The 23,975-nt window shown below is 38.9% G+C and overlaps 1 protein-coding gene across 5 annotated transcripts in view; it reads right to left on the reverse strand.

The window, feature by feature from the left end:
* Positions 1–1,030: 1,030 nt before the first annotated feature.
* Positions 1,031–23,975, reverse strand: part of LOC126191343 (SUN domain-containing ossification factor) — a 281,108-nt gene continuing 258,163 nt past the window's right edge. For 4 of the 5 annotated variants that reach the window (XM_049932181.1, XM_049932179.1, XM_049932180.1 and 1 more), the window contains exons 2-8: positions 19,592–19,811; positions 17,970–18,466; positions 10,834–11,069; positions 7,726–9,273; positions 3,847–4,101; positions 2,283–2,527; positions 1,031–2,199 (exon numbers count right to left, since the gene is read on the reverse strand). In XM_049932181.1, coding sequence (XP_049788138.1) covers positions 1,338–2,199; positions 2,283–2,527; positions 3,847–4,101; positions 7,726–9,273; positions 10,834–11,069; positions 17,970–18,466; positions 19,592–19,797 — 3,849 coding nt within the window. In that variant the 5' untranslated portion in view covers positions 19,798–19,811 and the 3' untranslated portion in view covers positions 1,031–1,337. The remainder of the gene's footprint in view (positions 2,200–2,282; positions 2,528–3,846; positions 4,102–7,725; positions 9,274–10,833; positions 11,070–17,969; positions 18,467–19,591; positions 19,812–23,975) is intronic. The other variant, XM_049932178.1, reaches the window with a different exon arrangement.

A 23,975-nucleotide genomic window follows, 5' to 3' on the forward strand; every position in this document is an offset into this window, starting at 1 on the left:
CACAAACATCTTATGTTCTTTTGCCATCTAAAATCCTTAAAAATATTTCAATACGATGTTTTGGTGCTAAGTTCAAGTTGATAATGATGAATTCTTTTGCCTTGATAGTAGTTGTATTTTCAGGTTGACTATATCTCTAACTGTCTAGCCAAACACATCAGGTTAGACAATGTCTAATGTCCAGTTGCTAACATTACAGTACAATGATTTGTTTCAAGAATCTCAATTACACAGCAGCAGTATTGAAACAAGAAGTGATGACCATGAAATGTAACAATGAGAGTAGTGACAGCAACAAATCATGATATAGTTAAGTTACTGGGAGGTCAATAGGCAGTTAAGACTAGAAATATTGCGAAGCTTTTTGATGATCTCCTCAAGAGCAGTACAGAAAACACACATGCATGGCTACATTATTCTGGACATTTACTTAATCATTATCTTAAGGAGATAATGATTTACAGCTTTCAAATATTTTTGAAAAATCATGATTTGGCACAATAGCTGTATGTCTTTTTTACTAAAACTGGTTGTTTTAATAAAATGACAGCTATTATAACAAATCATAATTTTTTGTTAATTGTTTAAGTTAGGTATGAATTTTCAAATGACAATACTGAAGAGACCACTTTTTAACTTAAAGACTATTCAATAAGTAAGAAAATGGCACACTGTACCAGAAACTTTTATATTTAGAACACAATGAAGTTTATGAAAATAAAAACTAAAATAGACTTTTTATCTGTTCTGGAAATACCTGAATCAATCACTTTTCCCCAGTTTAATCTTCAAGTACATGAATTTACTGGAATTATACTCCATCAAATGTAAAATTTACAGATCCTCCCTGCAACCTCAAACATTGTTTTAAAAAGTTAGTTTGATTAATCTCAGTGATATTGATCTGTAAGCTATTAGTCTCTCTCCAGAATAAAGACATAACAGATCATGAATTATATCCACACCAGTATGCTGCAGCACCCTTCGGTGTACATGGTTGTTTTGAAAGAGAGGATGAATTCTATTCATGTTGCTTTTGAAAGGCATACAATTTATTCAATACTATTGGTGCTCCTGTGGTCAGGAATGTCAGTCTATAAACAGTGTGTGATGACTTGTGTTTTCTGATTTTACATAAATACATATATTACAGACATAAATAATACACCAGAGAAGACAATGTCTAAAACAGTACAAAAAATAAATAAAAGGATATAAAAGAAAAATATATTGCAATTAGATGTTTTAAATACAATATAAATTACAACAAAAGTTTGTGGAATGAAATTGCATTTGTTCAGACTTTAATCTCAATTTATTTACATAATTTAAGTAATTCAGTTTTTGAACAGTGACTGTATTCTCCAGCTTCCTATTTTCTTTAAGCCACCAGTCTGCTTCTTGCTACCTTCTTTACGTATTGGATTTACTGTGCTGCTCACATTACTTGTCCTTTCTAATGAATCTGGAGTTGCATGACTACTGCCATCACCATTCTGCACTGTTTGTGTTGATGTCACTGTATGACTAGAACCATTGCCCTTTCTACTACTGTACCACTCCCAGTTGTCAGACTTCAATTTAGCCTGCAATGTCGGACTCTGCTCTGAGCTACGACGGCCACTTCTTGCAGCCATTGCAGTCTTCATAAACAAAGGAGCCGACAGATTGCGAATCTTTGGACTCAGACCCTGATGTTTCACTGAACCATTATTGTGTCCTAATACTGGTACAGACTCACTTAGGTTAACCTTATCATTCACTTGTTTGTTGGAGTACAGAACTTCGAGCTGTAATAACCCTCGCCCCCTATTGTGTAAAGATGAATCTGAGGAGTCAGAGTATTGCACTGCAGAACCTGTAGTTTTCAATAGTGATTCTGCACTTGAGTACTGCATATTGTCTGATGATTTGCACAGAACCACATTTGATAACTGCTCTGCTTCAGATTTAAGTTCTTGATGGTCAGATGAATGAAAACCATTTATAATTGATGGATTATTAGCTTCAGGAGATTTCTCCTGAAACAGAGGATCACTCTGTGTATCTGTTGGCTTCTGTAGTTCAGTGTTGTAATCTGATCTTGGCAACGAATCTTTTTTCTTCCGTCTTCTTCGTTTATTCTCCAACCTCAATACACTGCGGACACCTCCATCAACTTCTGATGCCTGATTATCTGGGATGAGTAACTCATAATAGCTGCCTGAAATATGAAAATTTATTTAGACAGTTTCTGGAGTATCGGATATTTTCTTTACAATAAAATAATAAACTTTCAACACTTACCTGAAACTAAAGTATCTTCACTTGGACGCCGCTTCTTTAATCTATGTATTTCATGCCCAGTAACTCCTTCAACAGATCTCCTCCTCTTTTCAAATCTATTTAACTTTCTGCTTCTATATCCAATGCTAAATCTTCGTTGATTATCTTCATTCAGCTGTAAATTTGTGTGATTTGCATGATGCTTCAAATACTGAAGCATTACTGCAAACACCACTATGAAGAAAAGAGGCTGCATCAGGGCCTATAAACAAACGAACTCCTTCAAATTACTTTATTCTAGCCAGCATATCTTTGCAATTATACAGTGCACATTAGGAACTAAGGAACTCTTTTTATTTGTGTTAGTGAGCAGTAATATAAATACAAAATGAGAAAATTTATGTTTGTAATTTCACTGCCTGCAAGAATAACAACACTCTTGCCAATTACTTCAGTAGTGATGAGATAAAATTAGATTTGAATCATGCAGTATTAACTGTAATCACTAATTCACCAACGTTCATTCATAAAGCTAAGTTTAAGGCGCAGGTCACCATTAACAGTGTCCATGACTACAGTGCACAACTCTGCAGCATTGACACGAAGTCTGGAGATAAGCTATTTCACAGCACCTGCACCTCTCCCTCTCCTCTCCTCCCCCCCCCCCCACCCCCCACCCCCTATTAGGCAAACACTGGTGATTAAAACTTTTTCTGCTACCTGGGACCTACAGTGTCTGGTACCTCATTACAGATAATAACGTTATTACAATTCATTCAATTTGTTATCACAGTCACCAACATTTCTGTGAAAATTACTTCACAACACGAAGAAGCCTGTAATACGAAACAAACAAAATGTACAACACACAATGCACAGACCATATAATGAAACGACACACACACACACACACACACACACACACACACACACACACACACACACTTACTTCTATAAAAATGTGTTCAGTCTATTCTGTCACTGTCAGTGTACAGTACAGCAGCATGTAGCAAATGCAGAACTGTTCCATTACCAGTACTGTTCAAAATTCTGATCACCTTGATCGCAGTAGTGTGTACAATAATGCACCCTCAACTGTCTTACAAGCTCAAGAATTCCAAGAGATTAGAGTACTATTTCCGTTAGCAATCAGGCCCACATCATTATCGACCAGTCTCTTCACATGCCCCAGGAAAAGAAATCCTTTCATGCCATGTCTGGTGACCACGCTGGCCATGGAACAGGACCACTTCGACCAATTCACTATCGTCCAGGCTAAAGGCAATAACTTCATATTGAGTTGCCAGAGACTGTGTGTGCCTTATATCAAAATACACAGTAGGTGTCCGCAGTATTCCTGACCTACCTCTGAAGGTTCATCTCTCTAGTCCTGCTTCATCCTGTAATACAGAAGTACATGGATACTTTGTAACCACTAAAGAAAGAACCAGCTGTAGACTTCAGACTGTGCATGGATGAATGAAGTGACCAACTATTTGCAATGATTTGTTCTATATACCAGTATATTTGTGCACTGAATGACTTACAATAATTCCAAATTGTACAGAATTATTTACTTACATAACCTGTGGCAGCCCAACTAGTTCTTTCATTAACTATAGTTTCAACTGTTGCTGAAAGGATCGCAAGTTGTTGTTTTAGCTCAACAATCTCTTCTAGTCTTCTTTTCTCTCGTTCTTCTGCTTTACGATTTTGATCCAGAACAACTGACAATGTACGATTGAAAGACTTTTGCATATCCTCCACTTGTTTCTTGTACCTCTTACTAAGTTCTTCGAGGTACTGGCCACTCAGGGACATATTGCGCTCCAGGGCCTGAAATGAATTTTTTTTAAATTGTAAGTTGTCTTTCAATTTATAAAGCTTGAAACAGTTACGCACAAGCAATATCTTTACACTGAATCTGTGACTCGGGATATTTCCAGCCTGTTTTTAATATGGTATACCACCACTCATGTATAAAATTGGAGATAAAGCAGACAACCTAATTACAGACCTATTTCACTCCTTCCAGTCTTTCCAAAAGTCTTCAAAAAACTTGTTTATGTAATAATACTGACTCATGTAACCAAGCAGAACTTGTTAACTGCCTCTCAGTTTGGCTTCCCTACAGAATTCTCGACAGAGAAAGCAACACCTGTTGAGGACAAAATTCGTGTTGGCAAACTGAAACGTTATGGAATCTTTGGTGAATGTATAGAGTCTTACAACATAAGGTGTAAGGTATCAGTAACAGACTGTATCACAAGGCTGAAATTAACCTCAGAATGGGGAAACAATATCTGGAATCCCACAAGAATTGGTACTGGTTCCACTCTTGTTCCTAACCCAATGACTTTAAAGAGCAGCTCAGAAACTCTAATGTTCTGATGATGACAAGATGGTGTCCAAACTCAATTTTACTTGACACAGTTCAGATCCTAACCAAACAGGCCTCCAAGGGGTTCGCAGCGAACTGCTTGAAAGCTGAATCTTATGAAGACACATTATGCAATTTGGAACAAGCGAAAGTGACCTGCTCGCACCAAAAGTAGACAATGGCCTTGCATGAAATGAAACACTATGTAAAATTCCTAGAAGTGGATAATAATTTAATATTCAGTCAACCTACACAAACTAATCAAGAAGCTCAGTTAAGCATGATTACCTTAGACGCCCCACTCATCGTGTCAATCTATTTTCATTCTTCACTGCCTTACTGTATTATCTTCTAAAAGTAAATAAATTGTGTGTTCAGTAAAAGCAAGCACTAAGAATATTGCAAAAATTGTGTAAATGTACATTTTACAGATGCTTTGTTAAGGATCTTTGAATTCTTACACTCCTCCAAATACACTTACACCTTAATTATTTTTGTTGCTGAAAATAAAAATCAGTTTCAGATTGACTATGATTTCACAAGAGAAGACTCATAAATAATATTAATGTAGATTTTTGCCTCTTTGTCTAGGATTTGAAGTAGTGTTACATACTCTGGGATAAAGGTATTCAAACAAGCTCCTATCAAATAAAGTGAGGAATTTGAAATCCCAATTAGTTCAAAACAAAATTAAAGTCCAGCTCATGAGTCACTCTTTCCACGAAGTATTATAATATCTAGAGTGAACATTTGGTTAGCTACATGACAAGTAGTAGTGTTCACTGTGAAGCTGCATGGAAAGTAGCAATGTACCATATATGTGACTCTGTATTTAAAGATAATTTTATCTCAAGAAAAATTCGCTCAAAAAAGTAAAACTAGGAGACTGCTGCCCAATATTCACATTCATGAAGCAAATACTGCCAAATGAGTCGATAAAATGTGTAGCACTGAATTACTGTTCAGAACTATTAGTTTCTTACTCATGGAGAAGAGAGGGTAGATGGATCCTGGGACCTGACAAGGGAACCTCCCCATGGCACCCCCCTCAGATGTAGTTATAATTTGGCACAGTGGATAGGCCTTGAAAAACTGAACCCAGATCAATCGAGAAAACAGGAAGTAGTTGTGTGGAACTATGAAAAAATAAGCAAAATATACAAACTGAGTAGTCGATGTGCAAGATATGCAACATCAACGATTAATTGAACTTAGGAGCACCGTGGTCCCGTGGTTAGCGTGAACAACTGCGGAACGAGAGGTTCTAGGTTCAAGTCTCCCTTCCAGCGAAAAGTTTAATTTTTTGTTTTCAGACAATTATCAACGTTCAGGCACTCACACATAATCAACTTAGAGCACAGGGAAAAGTGAGCGACTGCGAAACTGTTGGATTCATTTGTTGCAGTTTATGTGACAAACTCTTATGTTTTCATCACTTTTTTGGGAGTAATTATCACATCCACAAGAAAACCTAAATCGGGCAACGTAGAAGAATGTTTTTACCCATTCGCCAAGTGTACAAGTTAGGTGGGTCGACAACATATTCCTGTCATGTGACGCACATGCCGTCACCAGTGTCGTATAGAATATATCAGACGTGTTTTCCTATGGAGGAATCAGTTGACCTATGACCTTGCGATCAAATGTTTTCAGTTCCCACAGACACTAAACTTATTACAGTGAACAGAGACGTCAATGAACGAATGGACAGATCATAACTTTGCCAAAATAAATAAAAACTTTTCGCTAGAGGGGAGACTTGAACCAAGGACCTCTCGTTCCACAGTTGCTCACGCTAACCACGGGACCACAGCGCTCCTGAGCTGAGATTATCCTTTATGTTGCCTATCTTTGCATGGACTACTCAGTTTGTATATTTTGCTTATTTTTTCATAGTTCCACACAACTTCTTCCTGTTTTCTCGATTGATCTGTGTTCAGTTTTTCAAGGCCTATCCACTGTGCCAAATTATAACTAAATCTGAGGGGGGTGCGATGGGGAGGTTCCCTTGTGAGTAACTTCAATTTTCTTTTCATACTCCCCCCCCTTCCTCCTCTTCCATCCCCCCAAAGAAAGAAGTAATACTTTCAAAATCTAACATAGTGCAATGTACTTTTGTGTGTCTCCACAGCAAGTATTAATCAATATATAATGATGTTTGTAATTATTTTCTTTGAAAAATCCCAATGTAATTAAATGAATATTAGTACAACTACGGAGGCATCAGAATTTTTCAAAGTAGCAGCTTCTAATTTTCTCACTTGACTGTAGCTGACTTAAGTATGTATAGCATTAAACAGCATAGGATTAGTTTATTGTTAATACAGTGCACAGCTTAAAATTTTAAAATCAGTTTGTCTTCTGTTAAAGTGTACACCGTGTGCTTTCACATCCCTCACAGTATCTCCTCCACGGAATCCATGGATGATAAATGAATTAACGAACAGTGTGCAGGACAGTGCATTTAGAACCAAGTGTCTCGTTCATAATGGTTTAGTGTTTCCATGTGAAGAACAATTTAAAAGCAGTGACATTTAAAAATTAAATGATAAATGTAAACTCATCTGAATTAGCTACACAAAATGTCAATTACAAGACATGCAACACATTCATTACAATAACTTTCTGTTATAGTTATTGCACCTACACACTAGTAATCTCAATTCAGAAACAAATCAGTTTCATCTTGGTTCAAGTGGCATTATATCTACACCTAATACTTGAACAATGATAGGATGTTGCCCCTAATCTCCATTCAACTTCTCTAGTTTGTAACAGTGGAAATAACTACATAAACATTTTAAATACATGTGGTGTTGGGAGATGCTGGTGCTCTATTCACAATGCTGTTTATGGCAATTGAGAAACCCGTGAACAGCAGATTTTCAAATGTAATGACCTTTGAATTTTTTAATGTTTAAGTATAAATAGCAGAAGATAGAAGTCAACAGCCATGAAGCTCAGTTATTATAATGCACGAATTATTCTGCAAGAGAGAGAGAGAGAGAGAGAGAGAGAGAGAGAGAGAGCGCAAGCATTCTGTCAATAACAGAATCCTGAAATCATTTGAAGACATTTACCTTGATCTTGTTTGCAAGCCTGACAAAAACTGATTCTTTCTGGACTTGTTGTGTCGGTAAACTGGGTGGTGCCATAGTTGTAGCTACAGCTGGAGCAGTGCTGGTGTCAACAACTCGCTCCAGGTCCTTCAATTCATTAAGCAAGCTGTCCAGTGAAAGATTATCTTGCGCTGGTTCCTCTGCTGTAACTGGCATGGTGACACTCTCTTCCAACACCAGGCCAAAATCTTCTACTTGTGATGTACTCGAGTCTACTAACTGTTCCTTAGTTTCAACAGCCTTTGTCTGAGCACTTCCATTTGCACTGTCTATTGCTTGTATCACTGAAGATGCTTGTAACACTGTATCTGGTGCAGGTGGCAGTTCTGTAACTATGGTTTCTGAACTGGGTAGTACTTTACTAGCTGTGAGAAGAGAAGGTGCTACATCTTCCTCATCAACCCTCTCCAGTGTTTTAGTTGGCTTAATTTGTGCAGCAACTGATGAGTCAATATGAGATACTGTTACAGGCACAACATGAGAGTCTATGTTCTCTGCAGTGCTACTAATATTACAGGGTTCGGTACTTAAACTAGTAGTCATTGTACATGTTGGAACAGGTTTCAGGACGTTTTCCAAATTATCTTCCACGATGTGAGATTCTGTGTCTTCTTTTTCTGTACTTTCCAAAACAGGACTAGCATTCAGTTCTTCACTAACATTTAAGGCCACTCGCTTTTCAAATACTGCTAACATATTACACAGGGCTGCTATATATTTTGGGGGGAATAGTGCCATAATGTAGCCTCCTGGATCCACTTGCCTAATGCCAAACATTTTTCCAGGTTTAAGAGGGAATGGAGCCCCCAACTTGCGACTTGGGAAATCTAATCCATATGGAGCACACAACTTTGAGTCCCTGATGGTGTCCGAAACAAAAGGCGATTCTATTAGTGCATGCAGATTCTCTTCTTCACAACTAAGTAACTTAAATACATCACCATACAGTGAATCACTACAGTTGTCACACACAACAATATGCCTAGGACTCCTACAAGGTTCTGCACTGGGTACTTGTGAATGAACACTTTCTGTTGTGTTGTTCTGAATGTCTGTATTATTTCGAGAGTCTCCACTTTTCCCTAGTGCTTCTGCTGCTTTTGTGACAATACTTAATATTGCATAACGAGCATTATCAAATATGGTTGATGGTTCTCCTTTACCAATATCAAGTGGTTCATCATCATCATCTTCAACATCATCATCGTCTATATTTTCATCTGGCTCTAAAACTTGATCCACTGTTTTCAAAACTTCGAACTCGCTAGTTCCGTATGCACGAAACAGTGACACTGGGCAGAAATGTTCTGAGCCATAATGGGAGTGAAATTCTACTTTTATAAATTTTCCAAACAAGTGGGGATGTAAGTTAAAGCTTTGGATTGTTCTTTCATCTTCTGCAACAAAATTGCCTACATTTTGCCAGTCTCTAGTTGGAAACCTGTCACTAACATATACAGAGAACTCTCGTGGTGGTGATGAAAATAATTCGAAGTTGGCAATCTCAATCTGAAACAAAGATGAAGTAGTAGTTAATAATTTTGAGGACTCATAATCAATTTACAAATACTATGTTTTAAAGTTAAAACAGATACTGGGTGGTTATAATTTAAGTACAGCTACTCATGGAGGTCCAGTGTGGTCTGCATCATCATATGGCAGCATAAATTCGAAGTTATACAAATGCATTAATGCAAAATTTATTAATGTTGCAATTTTTTTTCAAATTGTGGTCACCAGGTGCAAATCTGGCACTGTACAGGATCTTCACAATGTCCCTGGTGCACATTTTGAACAAACTGTGTAAGTAGTAGTTAATAGTAAAATCAACATTATGCCTTTCTTACTTGTGTGATCTTATCTGCCCACATCCCTTTCCTAACCATTAAAATGGAAACATTTATATACATTTTTTCCTTGCATTCATAGTGCCAGATTTGCACCTGGTGGTCAAAATTGGAAGCAATTTTTTTCCAGCATAAATTGGTTCTGCATTAATACATTAGAATATCTCTCTAGTTTTGTTCACGTAAGATAATTACAGCACACACTAGACCTCAGAGTGACACTTCGATCATAACAATCTTGTATTAGGTATCATAACTTTATAAATCTACAACCAGAATTAATTACTTCTGAACACTAACAGATAAATGAGGCTATAAAGAAATATACTATCAGAGAGGTGTCACAACCATATTTGATGTCTGTGTGTGGAAAATTTCAGATATTTTGCTATAGCTACCTATAAACTTGACAAAAGAATGGTAGTTTTCTATTTTTACATTAATTTTGAAGTTGTTTTGATTAAAATTTAAAGTAATTTAGTTCAATATAAAGTAATTGGAGAGAAAGAAATCTACCTACTAAGTGGTAGCAGGAGAACAAACACAGAAAAGGTATTACAGTGCGTAAGATTTCAGAGTCAAGGGCTCCCTCTCTTGACAGAAAGATTGAAGGGGAAGGAAGAGGGGTGAACGAGAAGGAATTGTGAGATTTAGGAAAATGGGTAGAGTTTGGGAAAGTTGGCCAGAAACCCAGGTCAAGGGAGACTTGGCAGAAGGGATGAGAAAGACTTTTCCTAAACCTCTCCAGTCCTTTTCTTCACCTTCAACCCTTCTGCCAGAGGAGAGAGCCACTGGCTCCAAAAGCTTGCAAACTGTATTACGTGTATTCTCCTACCACTGCCTAGTGAATAGATTTTTTTATCTATTCAATTACCCTACATTTTAAAACACTGTTTTTTTCATTGATAGTGATAACCACAACAGTTTTACAGGGAAATTCTTGTGTGTGTGTGTGTGTGTGTGTGTGTGTGTGTGTGTGTGTGTGTGTGTGTGTGTGTGTGTGTGTGAGAGAGAGAGAGAGAGAGAGAGAGAGAGAGAGAGAGAGAGAGAGAGAGATATCAAGCTAGTGGGTAAGCCTGTTTTGCATTTTGTGTTCCTATGCTCCACAGCCTGTTTTGCATTTTGTGTTTCTATGCTCCACACATAGACCCACTGTAGGTGAGTCGTTGCCTTTCCCTTATTTCACGCAATGCAACTTAAGATTTAATACTTTCAAGCTCACCTTTTTTGCCTGTATAGCTTCACACAATTCAACCACAAACCAAATTCGACTGGTGCAAGTGTTCAGAAGGTACTCATCTCGAGATGGAGATAATACTGAACTGGCACTTGTAGCTTCAGGATTAGCTGCAACTATTTTTGCACCACAGTCTGGAGATGCGTAATTTTTTGAATGTAGTTTAGAACTTCCAGCTGGCCGACTCTGGGTGACAGGAGGAGATGTTGCATTATTCTGATCTACAATGAAGAGAAATTTATGTAATAAATCATTATCTACTACACCAGTTGTCATTATTTTGCTAAAGTTTGACGACATTCATAATGAGTAGGACAAACAGATGTGTTCAAAAAGAAACATTTTTAAGTAATTTTGTTTTGTTGTATATAATAAGCTTTATAGCAGGGGAGTGCTCTATCATTATGCAACACAGCTCAGGATAAAAGAGGTGGTTAAAGTCCTTTGTATCAGCACACTTGCCATGTTCTTAGCTTGGTCTGGTTAGAATAATTAATACAAAACAAAAAAATTGTAGCCTACACCTATGATATCACTTGGCAGCAGCCAAGGGCTTCCTGTCACATTCAGTATTACAACACCCTTATCACCATTCAACTTACCATGGGCAAAACTGTGTGCGCTCACTACAGTGCACATTTTACTTTGGGGTTATCCTCGTTTCAGAAACACACTAATTAAAAATGTAGCCATAGTATTTTCTTTTTCACTTTTCTTCTTTCTCATCAACAGTGAATGTGATTGTATAGTTGCTTCATCCAGCACTCCCTTGTAGTGCATCGTGACCTAGATACGACTGGATACAGTAGTAAGGCTACACCAGCACACAGTACTGAACACGGTAATAAGCATATTTAATTGCTTTTCTGGTGACATGGCAACTAACCGGTTTTAGCAATCAATTGGTCAGTCAATTCTTTTTGTCAGTTTTTCCAGTAAAATGACATAATCAAATGAAACTAGTGTCCGTGGTGTCAGATATACGTAGGTTTCATTCTGCAGGTTTGAGTGGTTTCCCTCATGTGAGACAACTGACTGACAATTCTCTGACTATTATGTCATTTATTTGAAACTTTTCACTCAGTCTCCATGTTTGAGTTTGTTTACATACTTTGTCAGTTATACACGTACCATAACTTGAGTTCACATGTTATTTGTCTGTAAGTAAGTTATTTTATTTCACAGAGAAGTGAATAAAAAGTACTTCTAAAATGAAATATTTTCAAAATTTCTGTATTTATTTCTTAATTACATTCTTCTCATACTTCTGGTGCTAAATGTACAGTTTTGGTTAGTATTAAACAGTTAATACCTGGTGGTACATTATGAATTTACTTTGTTTAACTTTATAAGAGCTCTTCCTGTTGTTTTGTGCCCATCACTGGTGTATCTCTCTCTCTCTCTCTCTCTCTCTCTCTCTCTCTCTCTCTCTCTCTCTCTCTCTCTCTCTCTCTCTCAAGCATATAAGATACAACTTTTTATTTGTAACTTGTTAATTTTCTTTGCATTTCTTTAATACAGTTTCAGCATGTGAATCATCCTTGCGTATACTGTATAATGCATTGAAATAATGTTGAGGATCACTATTTATCCAGTCATATGGGTTCTTTCATTCCCACACCATTGAGTGTTTCAGCATTTTGATCCAGGCACAAAGTCCACTACCAAACAGAGTGCTATTCATAAATATGGATGAATAACTGAACTAAAAGTTACTTATTGGCACTTAACAAAAAGCAAATATTGGAACAACAACAACAGTGACAACAGATGTTAAAGTACAGTCAACACTAACGATTTATCTGTGTCAAAACAGTCAAATTGTTTCCATTCAGAAATGAATCTGCTGGGCATCAGGCGACTGTGTGTACTGTTTTCATTCGATTGCTCCCAGAGACTGGTTTCACTCAGAATTACAACTTACACAATCAGTTCATTCAGTTTCTCCCGTATATTGCACTCAAAACAATGAACGAATAATTCAACCCACAACCAAATGAACCTATTGTTTTTCAACAACCAACTGATTCAATTCTTTTCATTCTGTATTTCCCTTCACCACCTTTACCTGGTAATTTTCAATATTTTATTCCAGAACCTGCCTTTATCTCATGTAGTCCACATGGAGTCAAATTCAGTAAATTTTACCTAGAATCATTCAGTTGAATGCCAGAACAAATCTTCAGTAATGGATTATATAAGCTTACTGAGACATTGAACTTGCGCCACAAAAATTAAGCCACATAAAAAAATATTTTCTTTGATGATGGTTACACTTCTGATGGATATTGCAAAGCCATTATATAGAGCACTCTTAAGCAGAATACTGATTAAGAGAATAGAAAGTTTGTATTCTTAACACTGTCACAGCCACAAAATTGCAACTCTACCTGTGAGTGTCAAAATTCATGTAGGTAGTGCAAACTATGGAATCAAAGTGGATAAAACATGAGATTTTTGTGCCTGTGCTATGACAGGAAATCAAATTTAGCAAAACATGCACTGGAAATGGGACTCAACTGTTTACACACACTAGATAACACTAGGAAACATAGTGTCTTAACTTTTTTAAATTAGATATTTCAAGCCTCAGGTCATAGTATCTATAAAGATGGAGGGTGATGAGTACAGTTTGGGATCCAGCCATCATAAGAATTCAAGCAGACACGTGGCCTTATGTGGGATGGACAACCACTGATGACACAGCCAGTTGCATGGCTTTATAATGACGAGACCATCACCCACACAGAAGTCTGTTAACAGTAATACTTGATTCAAAAGCTTATGGAAAATTAACTGGAAGCTCAGACAAATTAGATTAAATTATGTCGTATGTATCAAAAGGCAAATTCACTAGAGAAAAATATAAAATTAGAGAGGCAGAATGACTGGCCAACAAATGATACCTTCAGGTGGTGAAATTCCAGTTCCACCATATACACATCTTAAAGTGAACAGAACTACTCCTACATTTCGGAGCTATTAGGTCCTTCCTCTGGAAGAAAGAGTGTTTAGATTGTGAAAATTTAGAAACAGGGTGGGAGGCAGCTGATCAGTCATACCTTGAGATGAGGAGGACCCACCCATTATTACAATTTTTACTCTTGGTTTTTTTTTACTTTTTTTTAATTATTACATGATGTGCAGGAAGGAATCAAACTTTCTATTCAGATTATTAATGTGAACTGCATTCACAGTACACACAGATATATTACCTACGAAACTAGGAAACAAAACTAATCACATGTAAAAAATGAAAGCTAGACCTTTCACTGGTTATCTATACTTATCTCTATCTCAATGCTGATAAGCAGACAGAAATACCTGCCACCAAAATTGTTCACAGTACTGGGACAATTGTTACGAAATGAACACTCGATAACATTGCTGCATTCAAAAACAGACGTGCATTAATAGAAAAATATCAACATACACGTCGATTTGCTGTTGCTACTACTAGACACAAAAATTAAAGTATTATCCCTAATAACATGAACTACTTACAGCAGCTTTGCATGAACCCTAAACAGTGGTAATTTGTCCCTTGAAAAATAAAAACAAAAAAGAAAAAATTAAACCAGATATTTCTCAAGTTCCCACAACATTAATGTAGGAGTAGATTCAAGTATTGGTCAGATTTACCAAAAACCATGTGATATCACATTAATATTAATGTCATAGCAATTACAATCACTTTGTAAATTGAGTGGTTGAATAGGCACCAACAGTTTGCTACCACCTCTAAAGCAACGAAGGTAGTGTGGTCAGTATAGCATCATGTTACGACGGAGTGGGCATTTAGCGAGATGAAGCTTCTCCTACATTTGACATTGAACAGTACCAAAATATCACTTTCAAGAATACCTGTGGATCATGTTTTTACTTCTTCAACAGTAGATCTACACAGTGCCATTTTAGTAAGGATACAACAAAATCACTCAGAAACTTTCACAAAAAGATTCCCAAAAGGGTAATGAGGATATCTGAAGGCACTAAGTCTGAAGAATGAAACAAGAAAACCCATGTTTATTCTGACTAATCTTAATACCTAAATGATCATGATGGCAGATAGCTCTACTACAACATACAGCCTGTCATATCCGAGAATGACAGAATATTACATTAAATGGGTTTATAATGTAACTGGATAGAAAGAAGATCTATTCACAAAGCAGCAGCAGAAAATATACATGTAAAAGTTAAGGAACTTTGCAAGCTTTCAGAGCCAGCAACTTTCTTCTGGCAGAACGGTTGACAAGATTTAGGAAATGGGGAGTGTTTGGAAAAGTAGTCCAGAAACCTGGGGCAGAGATTGAGAAGAGAACAGAAGGAAACATTGATTGTTGGGGACTGCATTGTTTGAGATTTGAAAACAGGGTTACTTAGAGGTGGATGACATAATACTGACAAAACACCATGGAGGTAGTCATTAACTCCTGTTATTAAGAGCATAAATCTATGAGCAATGTATGTGATAAACGTCCAATGGAGAAAAATAGACAGATCAGAAAATAAAACATATTGGAAACTAAAAGAGACTAAATAAAAGAACAGCTACTGAGAAGAAATGCCGAGACAAAAGAAATTAGCATGAATTAAGGCCAGTTGGATAGCAAGACCAAGGACATTGTGTAATGACAGTTCCCACCTGAAGTGTGAGAGGCTAGTGTGTGGGAGAAGAATCTAGATAGCATATGTGGTAAAACAGGCACCAAGGTCATGACTGTCATGCTGTAGAGCATGCTCTATAACAGGATATTGTCTGTTGCCAATGTACGTCCTTCATCTATGTCCATTCCTCTTGACTGATAATTCGATGGTAGTCAAGCCAAGTAAAGGCCAAAAATTGTTTGCATAACAACCGGGACATGCCAAGTGTCATTTCACAGGTGTCTCTCCCCTTGATAGTGTATGATTTGCAACTTACAGGGTGGTATAGATGGTGCCAGGAGGAGGACCAGCCATTGAGGGGGATGCCTTGTTTGGGGAAGGAGACCAGACAGCGAGGTCATCGGTCTCATCGGATTAGGGAAGGACAGGGGAAGGAAGTAGGCCGTACCCTTTCAAACGAACCATTCTGGCATTTGCCTGGAGCGATTTAGAGAAATCACAGAACACCTAAATCAGGATGGCCAGACACAGGATTGAACCGTCGTCATCCTGAATGCGAGTCTAGTGTGCTAGCCAATGTGCCACCTTGCTCGGTAGGAGTCACTGGCTCTGAAAGCTTGCAAATATTCCAAATCTTTAAGTGTATCTACTTAGTTGCATTGTATTTTCACAAATTTAAAACTGATTATTTTTGTTGGTATACAAAATGGATGGTAAGACGAGATGTTTTAATAGTGTAAACTTCTGCTCTGTAAACAATTATTTAAGATGGTCAGAACAGATTAGATTTACTTTCATTCCAAATGATCCGTGGTAACGTGGTCCTCCAGGATGTAGGACATGTCAGATAAACAATAATATATGACAAATATTTACAACTAAAACAAATAAGCTGATGTACCTTCCACAGGTCCCAAGTGGAATGATAGTCTTTTTTTGTTGCAAACACTGCACTAACATGATTAGAGCACAGGTGTGCAAGCCAATGGCCCCTGGGCCAGATCCAGACTGGTGATTGGTTTCGTTCTGGCCCGCAGAAGAATTTCATGGGAGAGTGAAAAAGGCAGTGCAGAATTTCGCAACAAATTTTTTTTAAAAATAACTATTGTGAAATGTCATAGGTAAAGAAATAATGTTCACTATGCAGAAGTAAATATTTTAAGATGGGGTGAACATAAAATGAATGTACTCTCAAAAATGTGTATTTTGAGGCAGGGAGTTTCTGGAAAGGGGTGCCATTCATATTGGTGTACTACCTCAAACATTAACATCACGCACGCTACTGTATCAATTCTCTGCACTCAGTGCACTGCCGTTGCATCTCGTGACGAGGTGGCCTGCAAGCTTAAGCAAGTATGTGAATCAGGCCCAAGAGTCACCAGTGGTTGCTTATACATCAATTGGAGAGAATGAAGGTACATGTTACATGTGCTACATCTGTAACACTGAAGCAAGGAGTTAGTGGAGGCAGTATGAAGGAAAGCTACAGCATTCGAAATGCAAATGATGTAATTTTACTGACAAATCTGTAAATGTATTAATCTAGTTTAACATTGGCAAAAACTCAAAATAGCTCTTTGCATAACTTAAGTTCAAAAAATAAGATGGTTTCTGCATTTTTTATTTACTTTATCTGAGCAGTTTCCTTCAGCCTTTGATATTTTTAGGTTGCTGACATCGAGATAAAGAAACATGCATCAACATATTTTACCTAAAATACCTTCATCTGGGAGGCAACACTGCTTTCATTGTTTTCATCTGCAAATGAGCTTCTGCGAAGAATAAGCAAATAAGTGGATATGGCAGAATGTTAATCACATCAAGACCAAAATGATTTGCAATTAGAATGCCAAAGAGAAAGACTAAAGAGTGTAGTAGAGTTTGTACATTTCTAACCTACAACAATGAAATGTCTTTCTTGGAAGAACAACCACCCATGAATTAAAACTGCTTGGTAAAAAATGGAAATCAGGAGAAAAGAAGATGAGTATTTTAGAGACTTATGGAAGAAGTGAGCGCATGATTAATCAGAAAAACTGGCAGAAGATAGGCTAAAAACTTAGTCTGTCAGATTTATTGTTGTAAATAAAGCAAGCGATGATATTAAGGGAAAACTGGTAGCCATCAGGAGCTGTGGATGTATTTAGCTGAAAACATAAGCTTGGACAGGAGTCTGGGAAAGGGCATTGCCTAGCCACGCAACTGCAGCCACTCGACAAGAAGCCAATCAGGAGCAATGGAACAGGTATGCTAGGACAGGATAAAACAAGAACAGCAGCAACTTCACATCTGACGTGAGCCATGTCATCTGCAGGCTCACATCCAAAACCAAAAAATTCATTATAAACCAATGTACAGTTTGTGCCATTAACATTTATTTAATTCATCTCTATGCTATCCATTATACATTTTGCTGCATACAATCTGTCACATTCCTTACTTGCATACCACAAGGTACTGAAGACCAAACCAATGCAGCATTGAAAGATTACAAAATTTGATGTCTTTACCTCTCTTTTTCTGCTCATCTTCTGCAAGATGTTTTAGCCTCCACTCGCTGAAGGATGGTATGTCCTCTGGTAGTGAGTGTTCAGTCTCTGCCTTGCTAGGGTCAGGTGGACCTTGGTCCTCTGTAGTCCTGGATGCTTGCACTTCTTCAAGACTGTCATTGACAAAAGGTCCAGAGTCTTCCTTTGCAGCAGCCTGTGGCGGTGGCTGAGAAGCTTGCCCCTGCGGCCTCTGCTCCACCACTTTCGGTTCTGCCCGCACTACATACTTCTGGTGCTGTTTATCTTCCTCAGTTTCTGTAAGATTGGTGACATCTGCCGACAGAGTGGGTGTTGTCACCTCAGAGGCAGCAGGGCTGTCAGCTGCAGACTTGCCGACAGTGAGGTTGTCAGTACGAGACGGCTCATCAGGTGCATCCACAGAGCCCGCCCGCTGCTGGAGCTCAGCTGCCGCCGAGTCGACGAGCGTAAACACTACAGCTTGACTAGTCTCCGACAACCTGTGAAGCAAAGCACTAAGTCAAGTCGGGTCATCACTGTGTATTGAAGGAGCTCACCACATGCGTATCTGGGAGTAAGAATTACGTGACAATTCTGATGTGGTGTCGTCACTGTCAGTTCTGCCTTTTGCCGTAGATAGTCACAATATCTAACCCTCTTACATGCACCTACAAATGGATGAGAACATCTTAATAATGTGAAGTTAATGTGAGTTACCTGTAACTTTCAAAAGGTGTACAAATTGTTCATTCAGAACCACCTGCTGGCAGTGGGGAGACTGATCTCAATTCATTTTAAGTGTGACTGACAAACCGAGTTCCTGAAAAGTGATCCCTTTACCAAGACACTGACTAGTGCTGAGGAAGAAATTTTAGGAACACTCCACAACAAGCTCGCCTGTTATCCCTGACAGTGTTAATTGAGCACTGATAAAAACCCCACATTTCATCTGTCTAAGGTAGGCTATATCAAAACACTCAGCAACCAGTTGCATAAAAGAAATTTCACTTCCTCAATCGGTTTCAAGCTTTAGTTCCCTTTTTCTTAAGGTTGTAACTATCGCATCATGAAATTAGTTAAGGGAAGAAAATTTCTCTTGTGCAACTGGTTGCTGATTATTTCGAGATATACAACTACAGTTGCTGAAGATGGATAAAATAGTAGTCCGTCCATGATACTAACTCCAATTCTCTGGCTAGAAACTACCACGTTAAAATTTTTCTGTTTCACTATAAAGCGACAACCAATGACATCCTCTTCACTGGCGTAATGTATTAGAAATGAGTATAAAGATAATGGTATAAGTAACTTTATGCCTCCAATACCTGGTATTCTTGCCTGAAATCATACCAATTGTCTCACAAAGCCAATCAAAGCTTTAGTAAAAGCATTGCAAGAGGGCAAGGGTAAACTCAATCTCGTCATTCTCTGATATAACATCACATACTCCCAGTCATGCAGGTGGCGAGGACCGTTTAGAACAACAGCAACAAAGGAAAACGAAACAAAAATAAATATGAATGTATGCTGAAAAAGAGAGAGAGTTAGATCCCTTTACACCAGTCAAACGCATGCTACTCAACACCGCAGAGATGTGCACCATCGTGGCGAGACTGGCGGCTTACCGGTGGTACACCGGAGGGAAGGCCCAGATGATGCAGATGACGGCGACGTAGAGGAGGGCCATCTGCAGCAGGCGGAAGGACGCGCGGCACCCCCAGTAGCAGGGCCCGTGGCCATCGCACGCGGCCGAGGACACAATGACGCACGCCGAGGCGGTCGCAGACGGGGAGCCGGCCAGCCGCCTGAAGCCGCACACCGGCGCCTCCATCAGCAGCAGCAGCTCTGTTCAACCAACACGCGCCGCCGCCTCAGCACTCGGACACGTCCGCGGCCGGCACTTAAGCTCTACTGCACAGGCGCGTGCACTGACAGGACAAAAGCCGCAGCATGGTCTACAGGTGGCCTCCTAACACGTGTACGCTGACTAACTCATCTGTCCCAACCAATACTACAAATTCCTTGACAACTTTATGATACTGAAATTCGTAACTAGACTTACGTGTGTGCTCTAGAATTTCAGTTCCCGAATTTGCTCGACCCAAGACGTCACGTACCGTTCGTCAAACTTCTCTCGATCGCACTGCTCCCGAGATGTGAAACGGTAGACGTGTGGAAAGTTTGGGCCGCTGTGTGTTGGGTAAGGACACTGCAGGGCTGGATTTACGGCCGGTGGCGCTCTCATTGCCCAAAAAATTATGATTTCATATTACAAAAAACGTACGTAGCGATGGAATTGAAAGAAACCTACGATTGACTCCCCATGCACCGGGTGATCAAAAAGTCAGTATAAATTTGAAAACTGAATAAATCACGGAATATGTAGAGAGAGAGGTACAAATTGACACACACGCTTGGAATGACATGGGGTTTTATTAGAACCAAACACATACAAAAGTTCAAACAATGTCCGACAGATGGCGCTTCATCTGATGAGAATAGCAATAATTAGCATAACAAAGTAAGACAAAGCAAAGATGATCTTTACAGGAAATGCTCAATTTGTCCACCATCACTCCTCAACAATAGCTGTAGTCGAGGAATAATGTTGTGAGCAGCACTGTAAAGCATGTCCGGAGTTATGGTGAGGCATTGGCGTCGGATGTTGTCTTTCAGCATCCCTAGAGATGTCGGTCGATCACGATACACTTGCGACTTCAGGTAACCCCAAAGCCATAATTGCACGGACTGAGGTCTGGGGACCTGGGAGGCCAAACATGACGAAAGTGGCGGGTGAGCACACGATCATCACCAAACGACGCGCGCAAGAGATCTTTCACGCGTCTAGCAATATTTTTTTTTCTAATAAAACCCCATGTCATTCCAAACACGTGTGTCAATTTTTACCTCTCCATCTTCATTATTCCGTGGTTTATTAAGTTTTCAAATTTATACTGACTTTTTGATCACCCGGTATATTCGTCAAAGTTTTAGCTTGAATCCCATCTTCCTTTTTGTTCACTGATTCGTTTGCTATTCTGTGAAACACTTGGCTTTCTCATACCGCTAATCGTGTAGGACAGACTACTTTTTGAAAGGTAGTAATAGCTAAGCTGCACGGTGATGACAACTGACAAGTAAATCAGTGCCAATTTTACACGAATCGATGCGCTAGACAATGGTACAGCAGTGCGACCAACGACTTAACCTTCGACGGACGCGCATATGTATAAAGTGTCACTCACAAATAACATTCTCTTGTACAATTTCATTATCAGTTTACAATTGCGAGCCCATATTGATTCAGCTAACACGGTGATACGTTGAGTTGTCACGTGTCCAAGTGAGCAGCGATAATATAAAATAAACAGCAAGCTAGGTGAGAAAATTTTACGATTTGTGCAAAAAGAAAGAATAAGACCCAGATTTCGAGTTACCGGTATAGCCCCACAGTCAGGCAGTTGTCTAAGAGGTAATTAGCAATCGAATAAGCGGATGCCTGGGATCTGATGCAACTGCACTGTTTAATGCTTTGAGTGCGTCATTACTGTACACTTGTACGCGGCAACAGAGTGATATACTGAAAGTTTATTATTGGTTAATTAAACAGTGATTTAGCTAATATAATTTAACTTTATTTTATCGCTGTTTAATTGAACTAAGACTAAACTGTGATGTTGTCCATACATGTTTACCTCGTGTCTTAAAAAATGGCGCACCCACTTTAAGATTAACAACTGCCCTCAATTGATTTCAACAATTACCCAACGACAGTGCTACTTACTTGTATTCCATGCATTCAAATTATATGCATTCTTTCAGTGCCCAAGGACTATTGAAACGCACAGACGGATGTCTCCGGCGTTCTATGCCGGAGACTGTCTTGCCTATGCGCATATATCGGCCTTCAACTACTGCCTACTTCAGTGGGTGCACGGTATCACATTACATTCAGTAATTGTCTCTGCTCCCCGTCTTCTCAGTACCCCATTTTCCACTATCTATCCATCTTGAAGTCGCTATGCATTTTACTTCCCGCCGCTGATGTGGACAGTGAGACTCCTTTCCCATGCAGTCTCAGGAAGCACACGCGATAAGGCAGCAGCTACTTCCTCATTTATTCTACTAGCAACACAGCACACTGAAATGAAACGTTTCGACAACAGTTACAACAGCACGATTATTACACATTTTTTCATATGTGAGGTTGGCAGGAGTGGTCCGAAGGCGCCCTACTCTTAACCATTACGAACGAGGGAGCCTAGTGCTCAACGAGAATTTACACTGCGAAGGGACCATTTCAATGACAGTATTGTGATCTTCAACACGGTAACTGGCTAGTCGATGGTGGTCTCTACAAATGCTGCGTTGAGACCACGAATCAAGAACTTGTACACCCTTGAAAAACGTGATTTTGAAGTCGAAGCAGAAAGATATATCCCCGACATTAATGAGAATACCAAGTATTGGTGTGGCCACTATGTTCAGTCAACATGAACTCAACCTGCAAGCTAGTTGTAAGACCTGTTGTGAGAGGGAGTGTACCGGAAGGGATCTTGGGAAATATCGTCGTGCGTTATGCTGCGACGTTTATCCTGTCAGTGCACAATGAAAAGGATGGCAAACTGTAATTTTTCCCGATCCTGTTACTGTTTGGTCTTAACTGTTACTTCAGAATAACCGAAACAGGGCCCTGATAATACACAGACGATGCAATCTTTCCCGCAAACTAATGTACACCTTGATCCACTTCGACCACAAAAACTATCCTTACTGTTGATTGCAGCCTTAATTCTCATGGTTGAAATTGTCAACACAGATAGTATTTGTAGTGTAAGCTGGATCTAAGTAGCCACTAACCACAGAACATTATGATGCTGGTACACGCCGCTTTTTCCCCACAATCTGCGGATGTTTTAATTTTTTCGTGTTTGTGTTTTAACTTGCGGATTCCCGCCTCCACTCCGCCATCTGTACCTTCACGTATCTCTGTCAGCGTGGAAAGTGCAACTCGAGCGCCTACGTCCATGTTTATGTCCACATTTGCAGTACGCACAAACTTGTGTGACATGGGGTACTACAGTGTCTCACGTGAGTTCCTCTCCGCTCACAGATCGATTGCCGAGATGGCTCCCGACACGCCCCTTCATTTCTTCCGTCATTTCTGGTATATTCAGTAAGATGCACAAGAAAGGCTAACAAAATTGACAGGTTTTCGCTCACGAACGATGCCACCATTGCAGACCCGTCATTAGCAGCAAAACTTTTTAAGTTAAAGAGTTTGGTATTTCATGTGTGTGCAACTGTGATCCCAAGAGGCCACTGTCGCTCAAGATCAGGTCGCAAATGTTTTTCTAATATTTCTTTCGGCCGAATTTGAATTGAACGTTGCTAATTGCCTTTAAATTTATTTATTTAAAAATAATCTTACTACTATAATTTTAATTGTTTATACACTTTTAAGCAGAAAACAAGAATTGTATATGCACCCTAACTCTAGTGCGTATTTTGAGTTGTAACATAATGACGTAGTCAGAACAAAAGTATCACCTCCACTGCAAGCTGCGGGCATTTAAAAAAAATGTCTATCGCATAAAGCTCCACACACACGCATCCTAACGGTTCACGCTAATGAAATGGATTCAGTGCTTCTAAACTTACAGAAATTTTCCGATTCAGCACCACACTAACGGTTACTAATCAAGTATTTTCGCGCAAGATAATCTGAACTTAGAATCTCTTCACAGGCATGGGTTTTATAGATGATCCAGCATCCAAAATAACGTGCAGACACCCAAGCAATACTGTTCGTGTAGCGAGAGGGTGTGACAGAGCCCTTGTTCATGTTACACATTAATGATTTAGAGAGAAGTATAAATTCCAATTTCAGTTTCCGCACTATTCACCACAGTTGCGCTAATACCCAATCAGATCATGGTCAAATATCAGCTTGGTCCAAAGAGTGATAACTCGTTTTAGAAGTAGAAACACGTAAGCGTTTTGAGTCTA

Source organism: Schistocerca cancellata, chromosome 6 (genome assembly GCF_023864275.1).
Source record: "Schistocerca cancellata isolate TAMUIC-IGC-003103 chromosome 6, iqSchCanc2.1, whole genome shotgun sequence".
NCBI lineage: Eukaryota > Metazoa > Arthropoda > Insecta > Orthoptera > Acrididae > Schistocerca > Schistocerca cancellata.